The following is a 20853-nucleotide window of genomic DNA, read 5'->3' on the forward strand; positions in this document are numbered from 1 at the left end:
ATAGGGAAAAAGTATTTGATGCATCTATAAACTTATCATTAGACATTTGAGTATCTTATTTAAGTAAGTCCTCCTTGGACTCATTTTCAACATCCACTATGCCTTTTACATCTACAGATGCCTTTGCAATAACTACCAAGCAATAAATTTCTCTCAAATTGAAAAGAATTTGGAGATCATACAATAATATATACTGATTGTCTTTAATTGGGAAAGTAGGCAAAGATGGAACGATAAGGCTTGAAGGAGTGTTAGATGGCTCGTCAACCTCTATAGTGGTCTCTTCAATTATTGTCTCTGCTTTGAATTTAGCAACATCCAGGTCCTTTGCAACTAATGCTTCCATCTGGGTGTCTAGTTGCTCCTCAACATCAATATCATCTACAATCTCTTTAAGAAGGCAACAACTAGATAATTTTGAGATTTCTTTATGCTTTTCATCAGATCTTAGAGGGTATTTCACAAGGGAAAATACAATAAATGCAGTAGACTTAAGCATAAGCTTGCATATTTTTGGGTGAAAATAGTATAACTCAGATGCATAAAATCTATCAAGAGAATGATAACCACATTTCTTGGTAAATAAGGACTTCTCAGTGCCAGACCTTCCAACAGGGGTGTGAACACACTCCTTGAAATCCAACTGAACAACAGGATATGCCAACTCTTCAAACTCTGCAAAATATTCATTGATAAATTCATTTGAGAAAATTAAGAACTTGATCAAGGTCCCACTCTGGATTGCAAATCTCCCTAGTTATTAGATCGAGAGCAATGTCAATATTGTTTTCTATGAGAAAATCAAAAAGCTTCTCAGAGGTTGTGATATCTGTAATTTGAGACAACCCTGGGATCCTCACAAGAGACTTTGAAGCCTTTCCCTTCTTTGAATCCTTTTGCTTGAACCTTCAATTGTCACAAACATATGAGATGCTATTGAAATATTTGAGGCAACTAACTCATTTGTCATTGTGGGCTCAAGGACTCTTTTCCTCTTGATAGATGTTGAGGTAGACATGTGTGACATCTCTGTACCAGACATCTTCTTGAGATTCAATAGCTCTAAAGGCCTTAGAATGCTTGTATATAAAACGTGAATATCAATGTATAAGCCTTTTGAAGTGGTGTGCTCGCTCCATGTTGGATGAGTTAGGAATACAACATGAATAGAAGCATTTCAAAATCTCCAAACCCCAGCATCGCACCGTTTTCGTGAGGGTAGGAAAACGACGTGTTGGAGGAGTTAGAAATACGTCGTGATAGGAAGAAAATCAAAACCTTTCTATTTATCTTCTCGCGCTATGTTGGATGAGTTAGGAATAGGATGATGAGTTAGGAATACGACGCGATAGGAATACGACTTTGACGGAGGGGGTGATGGAGTATGGATGGAGGGGGTGACGAAGTATGGACACAGGGGATGACATGGAGAGTAAAGACATGATTATGGATGGAGGGGGTGTCAGTGATGAAGAAGGAAATGGGTTCGATGTTGGTTGGAGCTGAGGGGAGGAGACAAATAGTTCGGAGCACCGCGCGGAAGGAGACAGAGATGGAGATGGAGTCGAAGACATTCGATGCCTGAGGAAATGGGGAAGAAAAGTGCGCAAAAAAATTTGGGTGCCCCTAAATAGGTGCGAGAGGGGAAGAAGTAACGTTCCAAAAACCCTAATCAAATGACTAATGAGAACATGACACATGGACATCAGCACCCGCGAGTGTATAAGAACTTCTCAGTTTGCGCAAATGCAAATTCACACCTTATGTCATGACTGCCATTCATTCGATAGTTCTCACGTATTCGATCGACAGAGGTGCCGTACATTCGACGTTAATGATGTTGAAAGCTGCTGAGTTGTCCAAAATAGTGCGATAACATACTTCACCAACTTTAGCAACAACCTTCATCATGTTTTATTGTAGCTATAGAGCTGTTGAGTTGTCCGAAGCAACACGATAGCACATATTATGAACTTTAGCAATAACCTTCATCGTGTCATATTGGAGCTATAGAGCTTCTTCTTGTCTTCTCACACTGCACTGTGACTGGGGAAAATACAAAGCAAGGGCGTGCAAATAGAAACACAAGGAACTCGTGCATTCGTGTTGTGTTAGAATCCACCAATACGAAGCGATTAGGGCAAAGGAGGAACTCAAATTCACTCTATCATGTTGTATTGGGCCAACCTTTATTGTGAAGCGAGGAGCAGGAGTTCAAGGCTTCCATCTAGTCTCCATTTCGGCGCGATGGAAGTCAATTGTCTTAGTATTTAGCTTCCTTATCGCACCGTGTGGGTTTCAATGACCAAGACAAAACAAACTACAAGGAAGGTCTTGGTGAAGAAATCTTTTGAAGAAGGTCATGAGCTGATTGTTGAGGAGACAAGTGAAGAAATTGTTGTCCCTGTTACACCAATTGGTAAAGTTTATTCAGGTGAATCCTCAAAGAGCAAGTCATTTGGTGACTTTGAGCCTTCATCTTCTCCTCACTCTTAGCTTCCCAAGGAAGCCCCTGTGAGGAAAAAGAAAAAGTCAAGATGGTTTTACATGGAGAGGTGTTTTGTAGAGATCAGGAAAGCTTAAAAGTCAACTAGTCACCTCATTCCTAAGGCTACATTTTTTAGACTAGTCAAGGAGATATCTGATAGGTTGTCCTCTGTTGCTTCTATGGATGACCTCAACAAGAGATGGCAGCTTTCTGCCCTACTATGCTTGCAAGAAGCAGTAGAGGATTTTTTAATAGATTTTATGAATGATGCTTATATTGTAGTTGCCCATGCACATTGAATTACATTAATGAATAAAGACTTTAGTATGGTTAGCAGACTTAGATATAGGTATGAAAAAGTTTTGAAGCCTCTTCCAATAAAAGGCATTTGAAATCCTTAATGTTCCACCCACCCAGGAGAAAGCAGAAAGAGCCACCAGAACCCAAGATTGAAGAGGTTACCTATTTTTATTTTACAAGGGTTGCAAGTGAGTAGAAGGTTGTCTTGGAAGAGAAAAGGAAAGAGGTAATAGAAAATGAGGATCTGATCTGGTAGAGAAAGATTTTGTCTCTTGGCCCAGTGAACTACGAGAGGATGGGCGAAGTATACAACCAAATGGTTGTGAATGTTTCTGTTAGTCCTGAGAAAGAAGACTACCTCAGCATTTCTCCAGAGGATAAGATCCTATTTGAGAAAAAAGATACTCAACTAACAGATTCACTAGTTTATTGTTGTTTGAGGTAAGGTCTTTTACTTCTCTTTATTTATAATGAATTTTTCCAAGGGTCCTTATATTGCACTCATTCTCTTATTCATTCTTTACTTTGTATACATAGCATATGTTGCTTCTCTTAGCATTGATATTGCTAAGGGTATATTTGTTATTGATCCATTTCTCTTTGTGGATTTGTTTTCAAAATTTGATTCAAATATTGCAAGGTTTTTTAAGGACTTTGATAGTGTCACAAACCATCATATTTTTTTTTCATATATTGAAAGGTACTTTCTTCAACATTCTATCTCTTGATGATTTGTCTTTAGGGTTATTTCTCACTTGTGTTTTGGTTTGTAGAGGACATTGGAGTCTAATCTATATTGACATTCCTGCAAGAGATGTTATTTTTATGAATTCTCTTGCAAGAATCCATGGCCAATCAAAGATGTATTGTCAATAAACTCTCTTTATTTTATCTTTTATTGGATAAAGTTTATAATATTCACTAATAAGTTAATATGTGTAGTGTTGCTAGACTTATTACTACCCACTTGGACACCAACTTTTAAAGCATTGTTGATCCTTAAAGACCTTTCAAGTTTCTGCTTCAAGAGGTCCCATTGCAAAATGACGTACATAGTTGAGGCTCGAGAGTGGTTTCAAATGCTTCGAGGATAATATATTTGAAGTTACTGAATGTAGAGGGGGTGAATGTAAGTTTCCTATGCTTTATCCCTTTTATAGTGAAAGTCTCTTGCTACTTCAAATAACTTGTGTGGTTTGTTATAGTGTAGAGACTACCCTGAGTCATACATGTGTGGTGGATACGGGAGAGGTATAGTGAACTAGTTTAAGATAGGGCAATTACACTGGTGGACCAAGATTCCCATCTCCCAGCTAAAAATTCCAAAGGACAAGTAACAATGAAGGGCAAAGGCAAGAAAATGGCAAACACCAAGAAAAAGAAGTCTCCAAGGTCCAAACAAAAGGGGCCCAAAATGAAGGGCGGAATGCCTAAGCTTTGTCCATTGAAATGTAGTCCATCCCCTCTAAAGCCTAAGGAGAAAAGAGTGCCTAAGGTAATTAAGTTCTTCGAGCGACCAAAGAAAATACCTACTAAGAGGAAACTAGTGATGACGGATGAAAGTATGGAAGATGAAGCAACTTTTCCAAAGAAAGAGAGAAGTGTTAAGGATGGAGAAGCTATAGATCAAGGAGAAGCTAAAGAACAGCTCGAGGATGGAGAAGCCAAAGATCAAATAGAAGTTAAAGAATAGCCTTATAATTTTCGGTTTGTCTATTTGTACGGAAGTAACATTCCCCTTGTGTTATTCATAGAATCACTGCAAAGCTTATACCTAGATTTTTTAAAATAGTACTTATCAATTTGTATAATTCCATGTTTCTGGCAGCAATATATATGAGAAAAAGAAAGATTCAAAATTCTTTATACATGTATATTTATGGTTTGAAAATCACAATAGTAGGAGGAAAACAACTCATACATGATATAGAGCTCTCAGCTCTTTTTCCAATTACAACACCATTTACCTTGAACTTATATCCAGGAATAACATTTTCTAAAAACTCCAAGGTGTCAACAATATCCTTAAGACTCCACTTTGAAGTAATGTTCACCTCCTTTACTTGTTGTGCGGTAAATTGCACTGTAAGTTTCAATGTCTTACAATCAATATCTGAATCTAAAGGAACCCAAGCACTCAATCTAAGTTTGTATCTTCTGAAATCAAAACCTATGATAAGAGATTATCGAGATATATTATAGGATAAACCCAATGATTGAGGGCACACATTGCACCTTATAAATTCACCTTTGTGGTCAGATTCGTTGACTTTCCAACATAGAGCTAAAATTTTGTCCAAATCTTCCTCGAAAAATTTTCTATTTAGCCATGAAACCTTCGTCAGTTATAAACATGTTGTTTTAAATCAAGCTACAAAAACATGCAAGGGTAAAAACCATGATAATCATACTCTTCTCGAGATCCTTCCAGGAGGCATAGCCTTTTGAAAATCTTGAGCAATCTTGAATTTAAAACTCTCCATTGCTGCTTCATCAAGCATCTCCCAATCCAAAGATGAGAGGCTTGGTAATTGCAGATCTTCAAGGTATCCATACACACGTACTCTTGAAGGAACCACATATTGTGCATAATACACAAAAATTTCAATTTCATGAAAAAAACTCGTGACTTGATCAACATAAATAATGTCTGCAAATTCTTTATGAATAGCATGGAATGTTATGCTGAGGCTCTCCATAGGTTGCCACTCGAAACTTATTGATGGAAAGATATCTACAACCAACAATCCAATATTTAGCATATGCTTCAAACAAAACCATATACTCACGTAAACCTTACAACTCAAACTTAAGAGTGTGCTTGCTAGGAAAAATATTCCCGTGGAGCTAAGTGCATATCTCTACCCATGTAAACATATTGCACCAAAGCAAACAAGCCTTGAGGCATGGTTTTGAAGGCAAATATACGTCCCTTCCAATGATATTTGATATCCTCTTGTTTTGTTTTTTTCACTCTGTGAGAGCCCCTACAAGATGGTAGCATTGTAACCCAATCATTTATAGTAAATGTTTTGGGTTCCCATTCTCCATTTGCGCTCTTGCTATACATGGTGCAAGAGTTTATGGAATGAGAAGGACGCCTTGTGGATGCCATGTAAAAGACACTGGGGATTCACTAATAGTAATAAGGAGATGCCACCTGCGTGTAAGAAATATATGAAAATACCCCTTATCTACCCCCTATTTATGGAACCTTACCTTATAAAATGTACCTTCCTTTCCTTAAATAACCCCCCTCCCTTACACTCATGTGATATCATACGGTAAACCCTAGTGGACCCCCCAAGGTAAAAGACAACAAGTATGCAGACAATGTGCAGAGAAAGAAACCTAAAGAGAGAGGCCAGGGAGACAAATTAAAAATACTATGAGTGCCAAGAACTTTGAAAATTATCTCGATTTTCAAAATGATCTCAATTAACTTAACTTTGTCATGTTTTCATCAAAGGTTTTGACAGCTTTTATTAGTTAATAGGGGACGTTGGGACTACCAAAACTTGTCAGGGTTTGAAGATTTCGACTAAATAGGAGGGGAAGAACCACAAAATGAACTCTACTATCTCAAAAGCAGAGGAGACAAGAATACCATATTTTTGTCCACGTGGGAAAATCTTTGATTCTATCCACTATGCCATTTAATTTCTATAATATACAAATTATTAGGAAGCTTAACCACTCAATTGCTACTCAAACAATTGACATACTCTCATCGAGATTTTCACATTTGAATTTCTTCACAGTTAACTCATTTAGTACACATATGTACCCTTCTTCAAGTTCGCCATGCACAATAATGAAAGTTTCCTCATACTTGAGAGTATGAAATGGTAGAATACTAGCTACATGGGTCTCTCTAAGGATATACTAGTTGCATGGGCCTAGTTTAAGATATCACTAAGTTTTGGTTTCATAAGGTGAGTAAGAAAGGGACTATAGAAGAAAAATCATGAAGTTGCATACTCATTGCTATTGGAATTTGTAAGTAGTTCTTTACCCAAGTAGAAGTCATAAATATTGTTGTTTATTATCTTGACGCATTGATATATGGCAAGATGAATGAAATCAAGCTCTTTCTTTAGTTTTTGTTTCCTATGTGAGCTAGAATATATAAGTTGGATGTTGTTCGGATCATCACAGTCCAAGGAATATAAACAAAATTGGAAATCTATAGATGAAATTGGAAATCTTGAATATATGAGTTACATATTGGTAGGATCATCATGATCCAATGATTGCAAATAAACTTGGAAAGCTACCATAGGGACTATGACATTTTACAAGAATAGCTTTGAAGATGTAATTGAAAAGAGAATGCTAGTAATATACTTGGACAATATTCTCATGCATATAGCAACATGATGGAGCATCCCATGATCTCAAGCTCCATGCAACTGATCTCACTTGACTTGTATATATCTAACTTGGCCACACTTAGTCTAGAAATGGACCCTGCTAGTAGGCAGTACTATAATGTGGCTTGTGTGCAGCATTTGGTGCATAATTTATTGAATCTATAAGTGTAGCTCATGGACTTAGAATATCACATTTATCACTTGAACACACTTAGTTTTGGCATCTAATTTCACAACTATCAACACAAGTACTATGGAGGAATAGGAAAAGACTAGCAACAAATTCTCAATTTTCAACAATCGATAGCACTTCATGGTTACCCATATCTATTTTCAATTATGTCATTTTAGCATTCACCTAGCTCTACATTACAAGTTGGCTAACAAGAATTTGGAAGCAACCGTTAATAAAGAATTGTCTTTATACAACTGTTTATCGGCTACTTCATCCTTGGCTTGATTTGTCTAACAAGAGGAGGGTGTCATACATAAAACAAGAGATCATGGGGGTTGTGGCTCTATACCTTTAAGCATTGGGGTGGATGAACATCCTAAAGCCATTGGCATTTGGGTGGTTGTGCAATTGTTCAAAGGAGAAAGCATTGCATTCTTGCAATATACAAGATCATAGTTTTTATTATGATATAATACACACATTGCCTTAGGTTGTACTTTGCTTGCACTTCACAATGTATCATGCCTTATGCATATTTTTAAAACTCATATGCATTTCATGGACATTTAGGTAAATCATATACTCGTAAGAGGTACTTGTACATATAAAATAGACAATGAGGTGTTAATTCAGCAATAGTGGCTAGATACAAAGGCATAGAGTTGGCCTTGGCTTTGGGGTATACTTCTCATACAAGAGAGCATCATGTTTTCCAAATCAAGTGTAATAACCTCTATTTCTACATCAAAATAGATGAAGATAGAACTCTAATATATCCTTTATTTGAATAGCATTGGTTCAATGGTGTTCAGACCTTCATTGAAACAAAACAAGTATTGCTTGTGGCACTAGTGCCATTATTTTAACCATAACATAGAAATAGGAACCAAATCTAGTAAATGGAACATGATTTTATTTTATTATGCCTTCGCACATCTAGAAAACTAAAGAGGCTAATATTTTTACACACGTCTAAACATTATAGAGCTTCCTCCTAAACAAATTACCGACATTTGGTCACCTAGCTACATTTCACATTTTTCCTTAAACTTTTCTATTGTGTAAACTAGAGAGTACCTTGACTTTGTTATACATGTCATGTCTTATTTATTAGGTTTTGTAACTACAGAATATGCTAGTATTATGGTCCAAACTTAAGACAACCATATTATTTCTTCGCAATGTTGTTATACTTGTCAAATCTTAATTATGGGCAAAATAAAAAAGGATCCAAAATGGCTCATTTTGGTACATACAAGAAGGCTTTTCGTAGTATAACTCCTCTTTTTAAAAGTGTTTTTCTCATCCATAAGAAGTTATATCATGTGATTTCTAGGACATGCACGATTAGTTCAAAAATACTAAACTTCAAGTTTTTAAAAGAATCTTAGGGAATCTTCTGAGGAGAAACATGCAATTTTCTCAAAAGCTTTGTAACTATGTTTCCTACATTTCAATATAGAAGTGAGAGATTACCATAAAAGGAAAGACTATTCTATGAATGTGCACATAAGCACACATATAGGTGCACATATATATACTAAACACGGAGAAGGGTGTCATACATAAAACAAGAGATCATGGGGTTGATAGCTCTAAACCTTTAAGCAATGGGGTGGATGAGCATCCTAAAGCCACCAGCATTCGGGGGTAGCACAGCATTGGGCCACTTGGGTGTTGGGTGGCTGTGTAATGGTTCGAAGGAGAAGGTGTCGTAGAGACGCATCAATAGTGGTGGCCCCGCCCGATTGAAGAGGCTTTGCCCGATACATTGTCGCGGCCCTGCCGTGAAGGGAATGTAGGACATGAGTGGTGGTAGTTTTTGCCCCTCCGCCCAGCGGTCCGGGTTGAACACGTGTGCATTCTTATAGTAAATTGGATGATAGTGTAGCGCAATGATGGGGATGACTAGGACTTTCCCCTTGGGGATGGGTCCATAACCCTCCACATAGTCATCACCCTTTGCTCGCCTTGTTATCACATTGGCCTGTGGGTACATTCGATTTGTCTCTAGGCACACATTTTTGAAAAAGTTAAGGTCCTTGGCCCTTGTTGACCTAGCTGCCCTGTCGCCCCACTTTAGGTCATTGGACACCAAATGCACCGCCCACCCCAGTGCATTGGCTGCTGTCGTTGCCCCCGCGAACAATAAATTTTTCACTGTATCATGCAATTGCACACTATCCATGCTTGCTGTAGCCTCTTGCAATTCTGATAGGGGTGATCTTGCACCCCTTTCCTTGATGATTTCCTCCACCACTTTGTTGAGGCCTCTTATAAGAGCTTGCACATCACTTCGATAGAGCTTGTAGAGTGGTAATAGCTTGGCAGGGACAAACCCCACCACCGCCGAGTATCTCTCAAGCTTGGACACCAGGTGATGCACATGGTGGAATTTTTCCTTGCTCAACTCTATCCCAAATGCGAATTTGTAGAGCACTTTGAAGAAAATTTCATTCAAATCCATGTACAGGTCTACCTCATGGGTGGCCTTCCCATTAGCCACCATCTCTTTCCATTCTTTGAGCTTCTTGTCCGTCTCCTCGAGGACCAGGTCCTCAAAGGCTTGAATTCTCTCGGCTTGCTTGGTGTGCGGGTTCAAAACTTGGTGGGAGGGTAGGTGGTCATCCTCATCGAGGGCGCCGAGAATGCCGCGAGGTCCCACGACCTCGCCCATGAGCCTGGCAGCTCTCCCCCCTTTGTCATAGTTGGAGGCATTCTGCACCAAGCAGTGCTTGACGACGTTGAGGTTGAAGACCACAAGGTTGTACTTGCCGATGGGGAAGGTCTCGTCACCTTTGGAGAGCTTCTCTCGCAGCAGAAGAAAGGCGGTAGGCCCATGCATTTTGAAGAAGGTGGCAAGGCGAAAAGAGGACAGGGACATCTTCAAAGCAGAGAGGTGTTTGTAGACGAAGATGGGCAGTGCGGCTAAGAGGGCGAGTGTGAGGTGGGGGGTGTAGCCCAGGCGAGAGGCCAAGGTGACATAGGCGCAAAGGCTCACCGTCATCACGGCTACAGTGACAAACATGATGGCGGCAGGGGAGGCTACACCAGCAGCAACTCAATCACATACAGACACAGAGTACACGCCCAGCCCACACACTCCCGTACACGCTCACAGATGCACCCACACCCAGGAGTGCTCCGATTTGCAAGCGAAGGGGAAGACTGGAGCTTGTAAATTTTATAGTGGGTAGCACGTGCTCCGGGGCTGGGAGCACTCATCAGCAAACCAACATATGCATATGCTCCGTATTCTACTATTTTTCGCATTGAGAATACAACACACGGGCTTCACGCCTTCACATCTCACGATACACTGAAACTTGATAGGCTGCAGCGCTGCCAGTTGGTTCCTGAATCCTCACAATGAAACTTAATAACTTATATTCACTGGTGAACGTCGGGGCCTCGTTGAGCGCGTCTAAAGAAAAATTTATTAACGAGTCACTCATGTCCACATCCCTGTCCCGTAACGAGCTATGTCTAATACGACAGTCTGTACCATGCTTCACGCCACATTGTCATTGCGCACCGCCCTACACGGGCTTCACGCTGTCACAGATCACGACATCCTGATATTTGATAAATTGAAAGCATAGTGCCGAGAAAAGACTCTCTTTAGGTTTACAGCCCAGGAAAGGTCTCCCTCTGAGGACCCTCCATTCTCTCGCTCTCGCGCGTGCGCGCTGGCCTTTTGGCCGAGGGTTAGGGTTGCAGAAACTGGTGACGTGACGGATTGCATGCGCGAGGAAAGCACTTAAGGAAGATTGTGGGCGGACTGTTTTCCCTCGTGTCGCCTGTCAGGGTATGAGCGGAGGTGACTCCGCCGCTCGGGATGCTGGCCCAGAGCTCCTCCCATACTGTGCCACAGTTTGGCACCCTGTCTGTGCCCATCATGCAGATGACACCCCCTTCTCTGTACCATCATGATCCTGGCATGGCGGGCTCTCTACAAAGAGCCTTCGGCCAAATACTAGGTAATCCATTGTTCAATGGACTCTCTGCTCAACATGCAGGCCAAGGGCATCTCGGACCTATTGGGCAGCATGCAAAACAACATTCAGGAGGATGTGGAGATGGATTGTCCTTTGGGACTGGAGCTGTCCACCTGGGAGGTTTTGCAAAATAACTGGCAGGATGTGATAGTAGAAGCCCCACGAACCAAAGGGAGAGCCTCCAAGAAGCTAAAGGAGCTGACAACATTTCAACTCCTCGAGGTCAGCAGGGTCTTTTTCAACGAGGCAAACATCAGACTCAGGCAGGAGCTCAAAAAGGGTTGCACGACTCTACCACCCCCCCAAAGCGTCTCTGGAATCTGGGCAGCCAGCAAATCCAACGGGTATGCCAGGTAAGAAAGTCTGTCTCTCAGTCCCTGCTCTGGAGTTGAAGAAGTTCACAATTTCCTATCAATCTAGAGCACTTATTGGGCTATGTCATGGGACATGCCCCCCCATGGATTTTCTCCGAAATTGGGTCAAGCTGAATTGGGAACCAATCGATGGGAAACCCATGGCTATTCAATACCTCCCAAACAACTATTTCTTCTTCCTTTTTGAGAGCGAGCATGCAACCCTAACCCTACTAAGCCATGGACAATGGATACTGAGGAGCTCTCCATTGTCCCTCTTCAAATGGACTCTTGAGTTCGACCCCTCTGGTCGTAAACCGACATTGTCGAAGGATTTGTCAAAGCAAAGCAAAGTCGTGTCCACAGAAGACCTTGACTAATTTCTGGATAGAAGATCAGCAAATATGCGAAGAGGATGGGCATTTCCAGTATACGCATTCCACATTATTATTCAAAGCATTATCTTTGTTGATGTCTTATAGAGAAGAAAAGATCCCATAATACATGAAGTTACTGATCCACACAGTTGAATAGATAATCAGTTTTGAAGCTTGAGAAGATCTAGATATGTTGCAATTGGAAACCCCATACCGATTTTCTGTAGTGGATAATTCAACTGCATCCGATATGCTCGAGTTTACACTCTCACAATTAGAAGAACTGTTCTGTTTATCCAAAGAATAGCAGTTTGGCACATATACACTAATACATTTTTCAGACTGAGAAGTTTCACAGATATTATCAACTCTCTATACAGTGCTTTCTGTTCTAAATACCTCTATCTGTTCCTGATGCTCTGCTTTAATTGTATCAGAAATTTCATTGACACTGAAACCAAAGGTTCAGACATCTGCTTGGAAATTTTCTCACTGCATTGATCACAAAAATTCAATTCACAGCATGTTGGCTCATCTGACACATGAGTTTTGCTGTAAATGTCAGTTGACGAGCCAGCTAGAATATCCAGCACTCTGTTTATCCAGTTCAGTTGTTGCCACTTGAGCCACAGTGCAAGCAGCTAAAGCAATTCAAGCTTCTTCCTTTCAATAACACTTTTCGTTCGAATTCAGATATCTTTCAAATCGCATGTAGCGGCACCTTTGGCATATATCTGGTAGTAGCTATTGAATACATAAGAGGCATGATCAAGTACGGTGTTAGGGAGGAAGCAAGGAGCACCATACTTGATAGGTCTAAAGTTTGCAGGAGTCTGGCCACAGGCATAGTCCAAGGCCGCTTGGAGGGTGGAGTCATCTGCTGTCTACTTGGCTACACACCAGGACGATATCGGTGACATGCTAGTCTGGGTGATGTTTCCTTATTTGTCCTCTGCTGAAGCATTTCCATTCGAGCTAGGCATCACGGAGAGCTTTATCCCAGTCTCATGGAACGGTGTGGCAGGGAATTGCAGGAATACACTGTGTTACTGCTGCGAATCATGCTATGACTACTCCTATGCCTTCTGTAATTACCAATTAGCTTTCTTCTCCATTCTCTGCTCGATTTCTTTAAGTGCATAAAGTTCCAGTCCCCTTCTCAATTGCAGGTATCTCGTCTTGCACATATTTAATAGCTGATGCAATTTCCTTGGCTGAGGATGAGCTTGCTGCGCGCTTGGTTTTCCTTGTTGAGGCCCTTTGCTTGATGTTTTGCGCTATTTTCTGTTTCTTCAGAGTTGCCTTCTGCTCAAAGACAGCTTTTTCATGTACATTGCTTATCACAATCCAAGAAACTGTACCCAGTTCATCACCACCATCATCTTTATCTGTTATCTCGAAAGCAGCACGTATCTTCTCCTCATCTTCTTTGTCACCAGCTCATTGTCACAAGTGCTCTCCTTCGTTTCCTTCTGCAGTGTTATCTAACGCTTCCTTGAACCTTCTTCCACCGTAGCTTCCCCGTTGCCCTCCCTGTTACACTCTCTTTTTGATTACGGAGAGAGACCAAAAAAACTAACATTAGCCTCCCCCTTCATGATTCTCCTCTAAAAAAGTCGACATTGATCTCCGTCTCCCTTTGCTTTTTCTCCTCTGAAATCTCTTTTTCCCCTACCGTTGCTTGCGTCCTCCCTTTTTAGCTCTTGTTCGGCAGGTTCCTACTTTTTTTTTATAATTCTGAAAACATGCCCCACTATAACAGAGTGCCTGATTATACCACGATCAGGTCTACTATATATTCCAGGTAAAACTTCCTCAAACTGCTTTGCTAAAGTTGCAGTCTGCCCACACATTGACAAAACAAAAGTTAAATGCTCTATTACAGTTGGATCCCATGCAATTTTCCTTAATGAGCTATTTCTTAAAAGAATCATCAGCAGCAGAATAGCCTCCTCTAGATTATTCTTGGGAACAAAGGAACCTTCAACCTGGGCACCTATACTAGGAGCACCTGCTTCTATGCCTCCATACGAACTCACAAGGCCACTGCCGACAAAGACATCTGAAGTATAACCCCTCATACAAGCATCATGATGCAATGTCTGGCCAATTTCCAGAAACCCAAGTAGAGGCAATTGTTCCTCCCAAACAATAGCTTCTGCATCTATAAGTGCACCACATGCCTGGATGGCCATTGACAATGAATGCTGGTCTGCAGCAAAGCCTTCCACTTGCATTTGGCTGTACAGTTGTAGAGCCCTTTCTCCTAAGCCCTCCTCAGCATAGGCAGATAGCATTATAGTCCACAAAAGATTATCAGACTTGGGAATTTTGGAAAAGATGTTTTTAGCTTCCAGAAGACAACCATGCTTACTGTACAGAGTGACAAGGGAACTACCAACAAACACATCTGACAGGAATTGCTTTCGCCAAGCATCAGCATGCAACGCTCGACTGATTTGCAAGGATCTTTCTAGTAGAAGACTATCTTTAAATGTCACACTCGCTGCAAGATCACAACATGCTTGAATAGCAATAGTTAGGGCCTGCTTGTCTGAATTCACACCAAATTTCTGCATCTGCCTATCCAACAGCAAGGCCTTCTCAACTTGGCCCTGCTTGACATATGTCGAAAGCAGTGTTGTCCATGAAACAACATTGTGAGAAGTTAAGCTGACAAATACACACTCAGCTTCTGCAATTGCTCCACAGTTGCTATAGACATTCAAGAGTGTGTCACCAAGAAAGGCATCTGAAGTGCTCCAGGCATCTACCTGTAATGCCTGACCAATTTTTTTATACGTGGCTAGAGTAGCTGATTCCTTATCTTCGATTGCACCACAGGCTTGAAGGGAAATCGTGTATGTCTGCTCATCACGACTTATTTCTTCCTCTTGCTTCAAACCCCTCTTCACTATATTACCCACGTAAAATAAAAGAGCAAACATAACAACTAAGTATGTACAAAGTATCAAATCACACACACAACTTTTGGGTGTTTTTCACACCTCAAATGCGCAGCAATACGACATCCACCCCCTCTAATCCTGCGCATCCGTCGGATGGGCCAACTACCCATGATCATTATCATCAAGATCCACAAACAGATCAATCTCTTCATTATGCATTTTCGGTATATCAACAAGATTATCTGTCATATCATCTGTCTCTTCCATTGGAGTTTCTTCTCGTTGCTCTTCTGTTGCAAATTCTTCCAATGCATAATCTTCATCATCTCTTTTCTTGAAAATCTTGATTCTTTTTCCAGCAATAGGCACTCTAAGCACTGTCCCATCCAATTCTGTCAACTCATATGTTGCATTATCAAAAACATGTCTGACTATGTACGGCCCAAACCATCTTTTCATCATCTTCCGAAGTGCAGTATGCTGATTTTCAAGGCTGCTATCAAAGACTAATACCCAATATCCCTCTTCTATTCCTCTAGGCCGCAAGCGATGCTTGCTGTCAAACCTGTCCTTATTTCTTAGTCTAGCAACCTTCAACCTGTCAATAGCTAGCTGAATATCCTCTGGTCTTCTCTCCAACTGCCAAATCCGAAGAGCTAAGAGCTCCTCTCTCGTCAAATCCTCCTGCCAAGGTAAAACTGACCAAGTCAAAGCACAAGTCTCAGTCAGCATAACCGGTTTCTGACCATACATCAACTCTGCGGGCATATATCCTGTGGTAACACTGTGAGTCGTACGATCAGTCCATAAAGCAAATGGTAGAAGTCTCGGCCATTTTTCAATCCGTCCTTTGCATGCTTTGGCTAATGCTTTCACTATCGGCGGATGCCCTCTTTCACTCTTCCCATTTCCCTCTGGATTATATGCTGTAGTTAGAGCCAACTTGATTCCTAGCTCAGAGAAAAACTCCCTAGCTTCATCTGCATCCAATTCACCGCGATCCGCAGTGATCTTACCCACACAGCCATACCTGCAGAAAATTTCTTCCAATAAGAACTTACACACTGCACTAGTGGTTTTTGTTCTCAAAGATCTGCCCTCAACATGATTGGTAAGATCCTCTCTAGCCAAAACAATGTATCTCATCTGCCATAGACCCATAGGCATAGTAACCAAATCAACTACCCACTTATAATGAATGCATAGTGGATAGGTCGGATGAAGCTCATCTCGATGACGCACTATCGAACACATCTGGCAGTCTCTGCAAGTCTCAACAAAGTGAGAAACATCTCTATACATGCCTTTCCACCAATATTTCTCCTTGATTTTCTCATAAGTAGCCCACACTCCTCTATGACCAGTCCAAGGACTCTCATGAAACTCCCTCATCACCTATAACTGTGTCTCTCTATCGCAGACAACCCGCAAAGGTAATCCACCTCTTTTCTTCGGATGCTTCCAAAGAAATCCGTCCTTGAGAAAATAACCATAGGCTTTCCTTCTGATCTTCTTGAACTCTTCATCTGTCCATTCATCTCTTTTGCTTAGTGTACTAAGGTACTTGCCAATCTGCAACCAATCTCCAACATAGAGTTCTTCTATGAAAGCCACAATATCATAGACATGGCAAACATGATCAACCATAATGGCTGAAATTTCTGCATCATCCTCTTCTGCAAGTAGAGTCTCCTCATCATCATATCTGGCTCTAGACAGCATATCTGCCACTGGATTATCCTTCCCTGCTATGTGTTTAAATTCTGGATTTAATGACTTGATGTATGCAATCCATCTCAACATGGCTATATCTGGAGTAGAGCAACTCGTAATCATACCAATCAATGGCAAGCAATCTGTCTCTACCACAACTAAAGCTCTAATAAAGTATTCCTTGTCACATTTGAGAGCCGTAACAATCCCCAATAACTGTCTCTTGATTTGCGGATATCTCCTCTGTCTCTCGTTTAGGACTTTCATCCCAAACCGAATAGCATACCTATTCTCATCTGCATCATCTTAACCCACAGCCCAACCTATGCCAATTGGACTAGTGTCAACTGTCAATACAATAGGCCTTCCGCAATTATAATCCGCTTTCCTGAGAGTAGGAGCATTCTACAATAACTTCTTCAATTTCCGCATGGCTCTAGTATGGCTCTCATTCCAATAGAGTTTCTGCCCCTTTCGAAGCAGCTGATATAAACAATCTGCTATGTGTGCAAAATGAGGTATCCAAATCATATAAAACACACAAGCTCCAATGAATCTCCGTACCTCTGAAGTGGTAGAACAATACTCCGCAATCTTGCCTAGAGCATCCACCTTATCAGGTGAGGGTTTCCTACCATAATATCCACACATATGTCCAACAATGACAACCTCATTCACTCCAAAAACAGATTTTTGCCCTGAAAGTGTCAAGTTCACTTCTTCTAACCTGGCCGAAATCTTCTCACAAGCTGAAATATGATCAGCCACAAAGTATCTACATCCCTGCTCATTTAGACTCTCATTTTTCTCTTCTTCTACACACCCCTTAATGGGCACATCATCCAAGAAAGGCATAGTAAGCTGACGTATATAGTCACGAAGGACCTTATGCATGGCATTCATTATATGCACAACAGAATTAGTGGCACCTTGAGGCAAGGTACACATCCTGGCAAGCCCAATAGGAGTTCTCATGGTGGTTATGTCCCTGCTTTCCAAAGCCAGCTGAAACTGATCATATCCTGAATACAAATCACCTAAAGAATAGATGGCACGTCCAGCAAATGCTTTTGCAAACTCATCCACAACTGGACCTATACCAACATTCCTGATAGTAACTCTGTATACTGGCTGCATGTCCTGTATAAATCGGAGAGTACCATTCTTCTTTGGAACCGTAAACCACCTGTTTGAGTATGGTGCAGATGATGGCTCAAGAATTCCCATCCTGATTTTCTCATTCAATAAATCAATCAGCTTTGGCAGGTGTGCTTTAGGCACTGGAATAGATCGGAGATTCTATGGAATATGAGGAATAGTAAAAATCACCATAGGAGCAACAATATCTGGATTCACACATCCAATCTCATGCCGAAGAAAAGCAAATCCCCTTCCATGTCGCTCAAGCATCTCCTGAAAGCATTGCTTCTCTATGGGTAGCAAGAAATCACCATTTCCAATTTTCAATTCAGCAAGAGTCTCTGCTGAAAATTTATGACCAATATGCTCCGGATTCCTCAAAATTGGCTGTTTAGCAGCCCTCTCTATTTGCTGATCACTGTCAAGTGGAAGCGGTACAGCTACCGGCTTCACCTTCTTATCCACAGTTTTGTATTTCGTGTCAACCCTGGCTTCATTATGCTCTTCTGCATTACTCAAATCTTGCTGTAAATCAGCAATTCTGCACTCTAATGGATAAATATCCTCAGCCCTCTGCTCTATGGACTGCATAGAAACAACCCTAAACTCTGGATGTGAAATATTTCAGCAGTAAAATCTGTTGGCTGAAAGTTTTCAGCCCTCTGTGTCTTTGAAAGCTGATCATAACCAGCTAGAAACTCTGTTTGCTGAATTTCTTCAGCACTCAACACTTTTTGCTGAGCCACCTCAGCCTCTGACTCAATCTGTGACACAAAATCTGCAATTTCATGAAACATATCCAGGGATTGCACTAATACATTGCTGTGACAACTCTGCATATCAGTTTTCAGTATATCTTTCATCTCTTCCATCATATCTGCACAAATCATATTGTCATACATCCCATCTATATGCTCATCATCCTCTAAAATTCTTGCATTTTTCAAATTTTTCTCCTTTCTGCATATGTACTGCCTGGCAGCTCTAGGCAACCTATAAATCTTCTGATAGCTCATTGAACTATTTGCTGAAATCCCAACAAAACCGGAGGAGAAAACACTGCTGCCAGGAGGCGAGAACTCCAATCTCCTCTGCTCTGTACCACCGTCGTCTCGCGAAACGGCAGTACCTAATGAAAACCCGAATCCCTCACAGTGGGCAAAGGTGCATCTCTGAGAGTATCTCTGTTTCTAACATGGTTCACACACACAGTCATAAACTGAACTACTCTCATATCATCTTTACTGCGAATCCGTGCATAAGCAGATCCATCATCCATTACCTTTGTTTCCATGCGCATCTCTGTGATGAATGGCTGTCCAAGAATTATGAGATAAGAGCATGAATCCTGTACAAAGAAATGGAAATCCTCCTCTACATCTCCAATAGAAACCTTGACATTGGGACAGGCAGTATACAAATCACCTGCAGTGTTATTGGCAGCTCTCATATGCCACCCATGCTCTACATCCATAGGCCATCTGTTACTCTCATAAACTCCACGAACTATGAGATTAATCTCTGAACCATGATCCACCAATGCAACATAAGGCACCTGTTTCTCTCCAATCTTTACCATCGTCTCTATAGTTGCCCTAGCCCAATGACTCCACGAAAAGTGACTACGCGGTATCAAGACAGGCTCATCAGTTTCAGCATAATGCATAGGCTGAACCCTCTTCTCTACTTGCGGAAAAACAGAAGCATTCTCAACCATAACCTCATCCTCATCCTCATCCAACTCCCCAATCAAAACACCCTGTGTATCAGTGGTAGGCAATGCATGTCTTTTCCTCTTCAAGACTTCTTGGAATTGATCTTGAAACTCTCTTTTCCAGATGCCCAAAACCTCAGAAATAGTAAAAGTCACCTCACTGCCAAGTATCTTGTCATTAAAGATTTTCTTCATGTCTGTAGATGTCTCAATATCAGACATCAATCTAAACCCTGGCTTCTTTCTCTCTCTAGGCTCTTACCTCTTTTCTCTCTTTTGAGCATCTTCCATCTGTCGATCTAGCCCTGGTCTCAAAGATGGTCCTACAGTAGGTGGAATAACAAACTCACCCCCTCTAGTTTTTTTAGCTGCACTTGGATTTTCTTCATCCCTCTTAGGCTTCTCCTCAACAAGTACATCTACTCCCTGAGACTTAGCCAAATAAGTATAAATAGAGTACCTGTCAACAGGCGAATCCCAACCTGTCTCTGATCTGATGCTAGAGCCTGCACTAGTCAAAACAGATTGCTGAATTTTTCCCTTGTTTGCAGTCTCCATAGCATAAGTCCATAGTGCTGACTGCGTCTCTGATCCCTTCTCAATCTGGACTCCATATGCAGGAGCATCACCTCTAGCTGTCACATAAGAAGTACGCGCAGCCATGTCATCCACTACTTCATTCCACCTTTACCAAAGTTGGTAGCAAGTGGAGCTCCTGTCTCAGTCAACCAAATCTTACCATCTTGTCCCCAATATACCAAATTCTTCCTCCTTGCATCCTGAAAAGATTCACCATCCCTGCAATGCTGATGGTCCGTACTATCACACCAAATACATCTCCGATCTCTCCTAGGTGCATTAGGAGCACTCCTAGGTGCAGTAGGAGCACTAGAAGAAGTAGTAGGCACAATCGAAGCAAACTGCTCTTTCAATTTTTCCACCAACTCCGCTTTAACTGACTCCAGTGTCAAATCCGTTATGCCTTTGATTATGTCATCAAGAGAGGTAGGCACCAATGGAGGAGCAGAAGGTGCAGGCATCGGTCGTGGAACAGGAGGAATAGGAGGAGTAGAAATAGTAAGCACTGGCATAGGCCAAGAAATTGGCTGAGGAGGAGAAGAAATAACAGGAATAGAAGCAGGCATAGGAGCAGATGATGGTGTCGGTGTCATAGAACCATTCTGTAGGCGGGTCTTCCATATCCTCCTCTTGGTCAAAGTTGAGACTGCATCCTGGGCATCCTGCCAATCCGTTTTAAGTCCCATAGGCTTCGTGCGATCCTCAAGAAGCTCTCCCAATTCTTCCCGAAGAGT

The 20853-nt window shown here is 41.3% G+C and overlaps 1 protein-coding gene and 1 long non-coding RNA gene across 2 annotated transcripts in view; one reads left to right on the plus strand and one right to left on the minus strand.

Moving 5' to 3' along the window:
• The window catches only part of LOC148011970 (uncharacterized), a 196120-nt gene that overhangs the window by 108935 nt on the left and 66332 nt on the right, over positions 1-20853 (plus strand). The gene's annotated exons all lie outside the window — the stretch shown is intronic.
• Positions 8664-10508, minus strand: LOC148011972 (cytokinin hydroxylase-like). Its single transcript, XM_087670310.1, has one exon. The coding sequence runs from the start codon at positions 10362-10364 to the stop codon at positions 8940-8942; it is 1425 nt and encodes a 474-aa protein (XP_087526436.1). The 5' UTR covers positions 10365-10508; the 3' UTR covers positions 8664-8939.

The sequence above is a fragment of the Lygodium microphyllum genome, chromosome 28, assembly GCF_053477565.2.
Source record: "Lygodium microphyllum isolate KBCC chromosome 28, Lygodium_microphyllum_v1.1.10, whole genome shotgun sequence".
In the NCBI taxonomy this organism is placed as follows: domain Eukaryota; kingdom Viridiplantae; phylum Streptophyta; class Polypodiopsida; order Schizaeales; family Lygodiaceae; genus Lygodium; species Lygodium microphyllum.

Bases quoted from the DNA above. Each gene is read 5' to 3' on its own strand.
- LOC148011972 (XM_087670310.1), bottom strand. From the start codon at position 10,364: ATGTTTGTCACTGTAGCCGTGATGACGGTGAGCCTTTGCGCCTATGTC.